The sequence below is a fragment of the Humulus lupulus genome, chromosome 7 (genome assembly GCF_963169125.1).
Source record: "Humulus lupulus chromosome 7, drHumLupu1.1, whole genome shotgun sequence".
Classification (NCBI taxonomy): domain Eukaryota; kingdom Viridiplantae; phylum Streptophyta; class Magnoliopsida; order Rosales; family Cannabaceae; genus Humulus; species Humulus lupulus.
Window position 1 is genome coordinate 69,418,995 of NC_084799.1, and position 11,034 is coordinate 69,430,028.

Genomic DNA, 11,034 nt, shown 5'->3' on the forward strand with positions numbered 1-11,034 from the left:
CTAAACATCTCACAAAGTGTACATTATACATGTTTTTAATAATTTCAAAAAGTAGAAGCAACAACACACACATGGTTCTTTGAGGTAATTTCACAAGCACATGGTTTCCATTGTATCAGTTGAATGGAATAATTACATATGATCAGCACTTAAATGTTGTTGACGCCGTTTTTCGTCAACAGATAAAAGAAGAGCACAAAAACAATAAATGACAATGGCCAAATGGAACAAACAAATCAAACACACGATTTTGTACGTGGTTCAGCAGTTAAATCTGCCTAGTCCACGAGTCTCTGCTATTAATCTCAAGATTATCTCTGTAAAATTCTTTAGTATGAATTCTCCAGAGTTTTCTCTCAAGGATCAGAATTTCGGTCCTTTACAATGGTGCATGGCTTCTCTATTTATAGAGAAGGATGCAGAATACTATCCCACATATTTTGGGTAGTTACTCTTTTGTGAATAAAATAAATGGCTTTAAATGCCTGTAATCAGATAAAAAAGGAAACGTCCCTGAAGACCAGGAAACACATAACTGATTAAATAATATCCCACGATTCTTGGGGATTTACATTAATAAATGAGGATTACATCTCATGTTTATAATACTTGTTAATATTCAAAGCGACGATCGCGTATCTCTAAGGCTCTTGCCTCCCAAGTTTCCCATCATTGCCCGAGCCAGTGACATCTCCCGAGCTAACATGGCTTTCGAGATAGTACGTCGAGCTCAAGACCCCTGCTCCGAAGTTGTTCCTGAAGATGAGGGTGCTCTCAGGACTACCTTTCGAGATCGAGATCATTTCGAGGTCACGATACTCGAGGTCGTGTATCGTACTTTGTAGGCTCGATTTACAATCCTAGAGCATGCCCTAACCCTCACGAGACCATTTATTGCGAACTCAGCTTTCGAGGTCATATTTACTATAGCTCGAAATCTGGGTATAACAAATGTCATCAATAATGAATACATTAATATATACCCAATAATAGAAAAGAAAAGAACAAGAATTGCTCAACCCATATAGCAAATTAGATACTTCAACAAAAATCATGAAAAAGATGGCATACAGTTGTGTTGAACAAGTCTAATGGTCAACCAATTAAGCAAATAAAATTTCTTTAAGATTAATCATTCAAATCTATTTGAACAAACAGAGCAACTTTGCTGTTTATATTATAATCATGCTATGAAATCAGAATCATGCATTACAATTTTTTACAACTCCCACTATCATCTTAGACAACTCTATTGTTCATACAATCGGTTTGGCTTAGCAATGGAATACACTAATAGGCCAGAAAGAGCTTAGGATAAAAACCTTTCAAATTGGCACATAAATTATGGCCACTTATATTTAACTTCTTATGTTTTGGGCAAAAAAACTACTTTCTGTTACCTGGAGGTCAGCTCATCTAAAGCTGAATAAGCTTCAGCTTCCAATTCTCTTGTGCGAGCATCAAGACAACTACAAATAGCTTCTAGTGCAACTTCTAAGGCCCAGAATTCGAATGGAAACTCTGCATTGCATGACACAATGTATCCAAAACCATCAGAAATATTAAGCTCAAGCGATAATCTAAAATGATAACAAGAAAGCATACAAATAGCTTAATATAAAAAGAAAGCACTATATAAGTATTCTAACACTTGTTCTAGCAATGCCACATTCAAGGTTCAATGTAAGCACAAGAACTAGACAAGGAAACTAAGCATAAAACTATATTTTCGTTATGCATTGGCATACCATTTTCTTCGATGGTTTCATCTCGTACCCCTGAGGCTTTCTCTTCTTCTTCACCATGGCCTTTAGGACTGGCTCTTGTTAAAGGTAAATGTCTTTGAAGTTCCTCTACAATGGGGATTACATTGTCATCGAATGGATCTCTAAGCAGCACCTATACCAAATGTTTTGTCTCTATGTTCAGTATAGTTCATTTTACTAGAAAAGCACTCTAAATATGCAACACATAACTCAAAACTTTTTTTTCAACAATCACATAACTCAAACAAAATTAAACATATGAAGATTGAACTGTTCAATTGGAAAACAAACACTAAGAAGACCCCACCTCAATAATTTTCTATATTAGTGTTCACAATGCCTACAACAATGCATACCCCTGTTAAAAGGAAAACTGCACCAGCAAACCAGAAAACAACACCAGACAGCAGTGAGAATAACTCACGACCCCAATCCCAAAATCAAAATGTTAAGTTTCTCTGACACATAGGGATCGATTACAAGATTCAAACAATAAAAGAGGTAGACAAAGACAAGTGTTAAAAATGGTGCCATTGTTGGCCTAAGAGGAATAACGACACTCAGTATATATATACAAATATATGATATGCACATAAATGAATTAAGAACAAGAAATTTTCAAACAGGTTCTTTTCAAAAGTTTCTCTCTTAACACATAAAAACTCTTTGCTCTTTCTTGTATTCAAAGAGTACAGTTCGTCATGCTTCCTAAACCAGAATTGCACTCACTCACTCACTCACAGCCTAGTGTCAGAACCTTAAACCAATAAACTGATGATTTGTTAGTAAAAGAAAATAATAAAAAAGTTAAAAGAGAACCAAACATGCCTGCCACCAGTTAAGAAAAGAAAATGGAAAAAGAATATACAAAAAGCCAAGAGAAGTGAGCCACATTAATAAATAAACAAAAAAATTTAGGAAATTTAAAAAGATTATTGTAAAAGAAATTCCATCAATCATGCATTGGTTTAGAAAAAAATAAAAATAAAAAAGGCATATCTGTTAGGGAATTTTTCTTTTTTCATTTCCTGATTATTACATTTTAAAGCTTTAGTGAAGCATTACCTGTTAAGCATTGTGATAAATATTTTGACTACTTATTATAAAAAAAAATATTTTGTCACTAATTTTTTTAACGAATAAATTAACAATGTTAACATGGGTATGCCTACAAAAATAAACATAATCAGATGATAATATATCTCCTTATACAAATTTTCTAGCCACTTTACATTGAAAACGAATTCAAGGGAGTGTAAATCAGAGATTTAAATAAGCATAATGAAATACCCATGAGCAACCTTAATATTCAAATCCCAAACCCCAAATCATATCTGACTTTCACAAAGACACGGAAACAACTTCAATCTACAAACCCCAAATTGTATCTGATTTTAGGTTGTAGAATTTGGATTAGAAAGATAGAGCGAGAGAGAGTTACTGAGTGTGAGAGAGAAGCAGAGGAGGCGTGAAGGGTTATTAGGGATTCAACCTTAGAGATTAGGGATAGTAATTTTTTCTTTTGCTTTTGTCTTTCATTTGGCACCTAAGTGTATTTCATTTACTGCCTAATATTTCATTTTAGTCGTGTCTTTTTCTATTAGCATGCAACAATAGCACTTTTTAAAATTTTACTTTTAAAATTTAAGTAACAATTTTTTTTAGTTGATTGATGATTATATAGTGTTTCTAATGTGTTGTTATGCACATGGTGACTAATTTTTACTTAAACCAGTAAGATAACTATAGAAAAATCTTATTTAAGGGTTTTTGGTTATTCTAATGTTAAAAGAATTATTTGACAATGCTTAACTTGTACAAAACTAGAAGAGACTACAAGCACTATAACATCAAATCAGGCACTATGTCTAACATTAGAGGCTCTTAAAATATTCATCAATAAAATACATTGATTTACCATTTTCACAAGTCTATAATATCCATATAAATATAAACGCATAAATTATACATAAATAAAACTATCAAATAGAAATATAAATAAAAAAAAACTTAATAAAATATAAAAACCAAAAAACTAACTAGAGACACAACAATGATTGAATCAAAAACTTGAAATTGGTTTTATAAGTTTTCATCTCATATATGTTTACAAATCCAGTGTGTATCTAATAGCCAATTCCTACAAATTGCTACCTTGTAAACTATTACTTGTTTATGTATTGTTAACAACAAAAATAATAAAAAATGACTTGTAGGAGCAAGTTCTCTTATAACATTTAAAAACAAAAACAATGTAAAATATTAATATTAAAATACAAAAGAGAAAAAAACACAGATAACTCTATGGAGATTTAAAGAGTATCTCTATGCAATACAATTCCTCATAATTTCCATTAATAGTAATGTAGGATTCAATCACATTGTAATCAGACTGATCAAAGAAATACCTTACAAAAGGATTTAACTATTCCATTAAACATGTATAGCGGCAACAAGAAAAGCCACAAGTAAATCAATCAAATTCAAGGTCTCCAAAGACTCAACTACTTGATCATTTGGAAACAAAAGAAATACCTTATCACAATTTATAGTGGAAAGCATTAAAAAATTAATAGCATAGAAACTAAATCATGGGTCTCAACAAAGTTTACACACTTGGGTAATGGAACTAGGCCCCCTTTCTTTCTTTTTGATAAAACAAAAAATAATTCTCACTTGATTTATTCTATTATTATTTTGTTATATGTTTTGGTAAATGTCTAATATTGGGGTTTTCTTTCTTCTGGTGTTAGACTTGGTCTTGGTATCAAAATATTTAATTATGAATTAAATCCATAAATGTTACTCAGTTGAAAAGACTTGCTGCTACTCTTTGCATAAAGTCACTCACCAAATGACAGCCTAACATAACCAAGTAGAAAAAAGCTGGTTTAATGACCTACCATATATATGTATGCATATCAACCTAATATTCTATGAAATAGCGATTAAAATTTCCTCTCTATTACTGAGCAATAGTGAGGATAATTGAAAACCATTAATGAAGTTTTACCACAAATATAGTATAGATTCTTACTTTTCTAATTCTAACAACTATTTCCATGCCATCCATTGCATTTCTTCCTACAATAACAAGAGAAGTAAAAAACAAATTAAAATTTGTAAGTTTAGTTACACATTCAAGTAAAAGCTTCTTAAAAAAAATGGTACTTCTATTTTTCTTGTTTAAATACAAAAAGGAGTTAGGTTAAAAGATACAATGTCACAAGTAGAGTAAAACCCACTACAAGTTGTACTAAACAACCCACCTATGCACTCAAGTTTCCATACAATTACAACTTAGTTTCAAATATCAAATACTAGTGCTAGATCACAAGTTTTTACCCAAGTGAACCATGCATGTTTGGAAAATGAGAAAAGGATAAACAACAAAAGACAAGTGCTAAAAAAAAGCACACTACAATAGAAAAGCAGAAAATTACCTTGTGCGAGCCAGTTGGTGGTACAACAAGAATATTCCAATCATACTAAAGCCCACGTACCTTTGGCACCCCACAAGAGGACCCTATTGGCATCCTCCAACTAATTACTACGAACCAACTCCTCTGCCACAACTAAGTAAGCATAAATCATACTAAAGCCCCACCAATATTAGTTTTCAAATTCTCTTATAGCATAAAATATAGTTTTCGATACATTTAAGTTATTTACCACATCAATCTGTGCAAATAATAAGATTTATGAACAATTTTAAATCTAACATGCATCTTTAAATAAAACCCACTTGCTAGAATGCTTCCCTTACCCTAATTTGTACATCTTTAAATGCTTCCCTTACCCTAATTTGTACATTATTCTCACACATTACACCAACCTCGGTATCGGTAAAAACAGGAGAAAGCATATCAATTTGTTACAAAGGCAATCATTAACAAATATGATTCAATATGTTGCATTAATAAATGAAAATGTCAATATCAAGAGAAAGGCAATAATATTAAGTGAACTGATCTGCAGAAAAAATGAATAAAACATATTACCTACAAAACAGCCCAGTCCAAATCGAAGTCGAGCCCATCTTCCCTGAAAGCTTCGCCAAAATTTCCCACTTCCTGTTTTCGTAATCACTAGAGAACTGTAACAGAGAGAGAGAGAGAGAGAGAGAGACGAGAGGTATCAGTGAGATGGGGAGAGAGAGATACATGAGAGGGAGAGATAGAGATAGAGATTAGAAGGAGTGAGTGAGTGAGGAATTTTAGGGTTATTCATGGCAAACCACAAGAGAAAATATATAAAATCAAACACTTGATAGAATAAAGAGAGAAATCGAGACACCTTATCTCCCGTTGCCTCGCAAGAACCCAACACCATCAAAGAACCGACGGTGACTCCGACAATCTAAGGGTTCGATCCTTGAGAGGGTTTTGAACCTAAAGAAGAGTTGAATCCAACCGTGTAACTGGCTCCATAAATGGAAGACAGAGGTGGCCAGAAAACTTCTCGAATCTAACAGAGGCGCATGACTTCGACAAGCAACCAGCGGAGGATGGTGCGTTCATAGGCGAGAATATGGAGAAATGGTTTTGGTGGCCGTACTTCCTTGTGGTGTGGCTCGTGCAGCTCCCTAACAGGCAGAAAGTGGTCAACTGGATTGGGCAGAGACGTGAGAGAGGGAGAGAAAGGGAAAGTGTGCTATGCGTATATTGAAAAATGAGAAGCAGCTTAGAGCTTCTTTCGTTTAGAAGGAGAAAAGGCGGGGATCACTTTCATTTGCCGCCTCATTAATTTTTATTTTTGTAAAATTGCCAGATTGTTATTTTTATTAGGATTTATTAATAACACTTATATAATAACGTAATATTTTAATGTAATATATAAGAAGAATTGTTGTAGTGTAATATGAATGATTGATTCTACAGATGCATTTGGGAAAGCATGCACCCAAATTCACGACAATTATACAAATTTTTTGACACCAAACTTCTTTCTATTGGCAATGATGAAAGTAAAAATTATATGGTGGATCTTATAGCCAAATGGATGATGACTATGGATAGACGAGGCCAAATATATTTCATTCCTTGGATTGTTGAGCAAGAACGAACTACTTAAATATTATCACTACTATGGTTGAATTTTAATTTTATAATAATCATAATTTATTATTGTTTTAGTCGACATTGGATGTTGGTGCTCGTGATGATGCGGGGGATGACCATAATTTTGGACCCTTTAAAAAATCATAAATCTCCACCAATAATTAAGGAGGTTATGGAAAAGTAAGTTATTCAATTGTAATGTATGCATTGTTCATTTTTAAAAGTTCAGAGTATAATATGTATTTAATTAATTTTAATTTTTGTAGAGCATACGCACAATGTTTCGAAAATGAATACATCAGCACATTTACAAAATTGCTGAGAGGTTCTTGTCCAAAACAACCTGAAAGTCATGAATGTGGTTATTATGTACTAAGATACATTTATGATCTTGTAAATGCACCGAATCCAGCAGAAGTTATCAAGAAGAAAGTATGTTATATTTTAAACTCTTTTTTTTGCTTAAGAAAAACTAGATATAATATTTAATTATCTAATATATATTAACTTTTCAATTTTGCAGTGGTTTGACAAAAAAGAATTCAATGTCAAAGAAGATCTACTACCACTACAAAGTGATTGGTTAGCAAGATTAATGCCATTTATTTATGAAATCTAAGTTTTTATATGTATGTAAGATTAAAGTGCTAACTTATATTGGTTAGAAAGATTAAAGTCATTGATTCATTACTAGCTAGTTATTTTGTATTAGTTATGAAATATATATAACAATTTAAGAAATTACGTTATACTATTGAAAATAATTATATATAATTAAAATTGAAAATTAATTTTTTTATTAAAAAGACTAGGTTATAATTATAAAAATATATATAATCATAATTCAAAATAATTATATAAAATCGAAATTGAATTTTTTTTTATGAAAACACAATTTTCTCTACGGTTGTGATAAGCCAACCGCGGAGAAAAGTGGCTTTTTCTCTGCGGTTGGCTTATCACAACCGCAGAGAAAAGTGTAGCTTTTCTCACTTTTCTTCGTGGTTCGTGTACCAGTTTTCTCTGCGGTCGAATACACTACGCTTTTCAATACTTTCGAAAACCGAAGTGTATTAAGTAAAAAAACCGCAGAGAAAATCCTTTTTTGTAGTAGTGTTATTATATGTCGCAAGCTTGATGTATTCCACCTTGACAAATGAACCTTGTTGACCCTTCAAGAATTTGAACTCCCTTCGATCTGCTTGAAGTGTGCTTGCTTCCTCTTGAAGCAAGACTTGAACCACCTTCTCCCGAAGGTTTGCACTTTGTTCACCTCCTTTGTAGAACTCTACATAACAAAGACTCTTTTACAAATAAGAATGAAATACAAAAAGAGGTAACTAAAACCTAGCAGTCAATATGAGTATTTATAGTCATTATACTCATATTGGGCAACTAATACACGGTCTAAATCGACCTAAGCCTACAAGGAAACTTTCCTAAAATAATTCTTCAATTTGACAGGATTTCGTGATTCTGTAGCTACAGAATCATGAGCTATATTTGGTAACAATCCATCCTTTGATGTAGGAATCAAGACTTCCCTTTTAAAACCTCATCATGCAATAAAACTCAATTATATGGTCAGATATAATGAGGTAATCAGCTGGAAAAAGACAGCTCAAAAATATTTGTTTTTATAATAATAAAGTCACACTATTTTTGGCAAACTTTCCTAATATAGAAAAGTTTGTCATCAATTATACCATTATTATTTAAAACAAATGAAACATATATCAATAATATATATTTAGATACATCTGAATATAATAAGAAAATATAAAATATTTTTGTCAAATTAAAAAAGCCAAAAATGGAATAAACAATCTCCCCCTTTGGCACTTTGAACAAAGTATTAGAACAAAAAATGAGAGTATAAAAATACTCCCCCTGCGTGAAAGCTTACTAACACATATAACAAAAAACATGATAACTTTTTAAATGGAAAAAGTTCAACGAAACCACAAACAAACAATTCCCCCTGAAAATAGGGTCCAGAGTTGTAATCTGTTGCGAATTTTTGAGCTATGCAAGTGCACACAGTCGCAATTTGTAATAATATGGTAAAAACCAAGTATCGTCCTCAAGGACTGAATTCTCAATTACCAGTCAATTAATTTCTCTTTCTATTTGATCAATTAAAATTCTTGATTTTTATAGACACAGCAAAAGAAACTATAATATTCAGAAACAATAATTGAAAATTAAATAGAATAACAACTAATAGTAAAACCTTTGATTTAAACACTGAAGAAATAATTAGGATGTTTAATCTCATCAACTATCCTCCCTATCATTCCCTAATGCAGAGTACTGAGTTCTTCTTCTTTCTGCCTAATTCAATTAACAAGTTGATACAGCAGCCTATAATCATACTATGAATTATAGACTCAACCTAGGTGACAATTTCCTATATTTCTATGGTAAATTGAACCACAAAGGTAGCATTAATCTCGACAACTTAATAAACAGTTACACAATTAATATGGATACTTTCGTTCCAAATTAAAATTATGTCCAATATAACCACAGCAGATTCAAATCTCACTTCTCAGATTTTGATTTAAAAACATATATATAATGACTATAGATGGCCAATCGATAATCAATCAATAAGAACAGGTTATATGGAATTGAAGAAGATTGAAGAAGAAGAAAATTGAAATTGCATTAGTTCATAATAGGGATTCAAGTGATTCAATTAAAAATCCTAAACAGAAAATTAGTTCATAATCATAATACTAATCACAAAGATAATTAAAGATAACATTAGAAAGTAGAAGAAAAACATGTAGATTGAATACTCCAAGCTTTCAGCCTTCAAGCAATTTCCACCCCAGATCTGTCCCTCTCCTTTCTTCTCTCTTTTTCGCCTTATAAAAACCTAAGATTCAGTTCTTAAAAGAGGCGGGCCGCGGCTCTACATGCACCATGCCGCGGCTCGTGGCTAAAATCCTGGGCAATTTGTTCTCTCCATGCCGCGGCCATAGTCAGCCATGCCGCGGCCCATGTCTAATATTTCTGGGTTGATGCCTATATATTCCGCGGCCCTCTCTAGCCATGCCGCGACCCGTGGTTCTTCTTCAAAACAGTGGTTCTGTTTCACCAGCTAGCTGCGGCTCTACTTTGCTCATGCCATGGCTCTTAAGGGATTTCTCAATTTTTCAAGATTTCATCCCAAAAATTCACCAACACTTCCAAATCATGTTGAGATTCATCCTTTCTCAAAATATGTTGAAAAACTTGGTTATTTCTTCCCTTTCTTTGAAATTTTCCTCCAAGTACTCCATTCTTCCTGATATTCACAAAGACAAACAAACAAGGCATAAACCCGCACTAAATGAAAGAAAAATGAGATAAAAGGCTACTTAAAATATCACCTGAACATGACAAAAACTAGACTCAACATAATCCAAAAAATAATACTAAATACTACTCCCCCTTTTTGTCTATCAAATGAGCCAAAAACCACAAAAGACAACAAAAAATGACATTAAAGTTCAACAAAAACAATAAAAACATAAACATTAATTCAACCAGCCATCCTAGCGACTTTGAACGTAATTCATGATGGTATCCATCTTCCTGAGAAGCTGTCCTTGAATATTATCCATCCTAGCCAAACGAGTATTGATTTCTGCCAGTTTTGCAGGTGCAGAAGTTGAAGCTGTGGCAGCAGGTGAAGCATCTGGTACTCCAGGAGAAGCAGAACGACCTGATTTCTTGGAAGACTTTCCTTGAGAGGGTTTTTTTTTAGATTTTGAATGTCTGGCCAATAGTGGGAGGCTCAATTGATTCATTGTCAAGAATCAATTCCCTTTGAGAAGATAAGATTTTATAAATCAAATTGGGAAACACAAGGTTAAGTTTGGGATTTTTACCCTTTCTAAAAGATATAATTTGTTCCCAAATAAGATCAGCCAAATCAACTTGAGCACCAGTAGTGATTTTGTATAATAGAAAGGCAAGGTCATTAGAAACATTTACCAAATTGGAGCAAGGAAACCACTTGGACAAGGCAAACCTCATAACCACTGCATGTGTGATAAGTGAGTTGAAAGATGTGCATAGCATCGGTGAGCTCGACATCCTTGTCTCCAACGAGTTCAGAAAATACTTCATGACGATCAAACATGACACCAGATGGCTCCACCCCAATTGGTAATTGAAGAACTTCAGCCACTTCATTCACTGTAAAGGAATACCAG

General features: G+C 32.9%; 1 protein-coding gene across 1 annotated transcript; it reads right to left on the reverse strand.

The window, feature by feature from the left end:
- Positions 1–1,128: 1,128 nt before the first annotated feature.
- On the reverse strand, positions 1,129–10,626 carry LOC133791823 (putative magnesium transporter MRS2-H). The gene is made up of 7 exons (XM_062229733.1): positions 10,380–10,626; positions 7,989–8,114; positions 4,780–4,850; positions 1,749–1,899; positions 1,650–1,656; positions 1,401–1,580; positions 1,129–1,168 (listed from the first exon to the last, which is right to left on the reverse strand). The coding sequence occupies exons 1-7, from the start codon at positions 10,624–10,626 to the stop codon at positions 1,129–1,131; spliced, it is 822 nt and encodes a 273-aa protein (XP_062085717.1).
- Between the last annotated feature and the right edge of the window lie 408 nt (positions 10,627–11,034).

Excerpts from the sequence above, each read along its gene's own strand:
- LOC133791823 (XM_062229733.1), bottom strand. The coding sequence starts at position 10,626 with ATGAATCAATTGAGCCTCCCACTATTGGCCAGACATTCAAAATCTAAA. Across the intron at positions 8,115-10,379 it reads CATCATGAATTACGTTCAAA|AGTTCTACAAAGGAGGTGAA; the intron begins GTCGCTAGGATG and ends TTTGTTATGTAG. Across the intron at positions 1,169-1,400 it reads TTAGATGAGCTGACCTCCAG|CAAAGTTGCTCTGTTTGTTC; the intron begins GTAACAGAAAGT and ends TAATATAAACAG.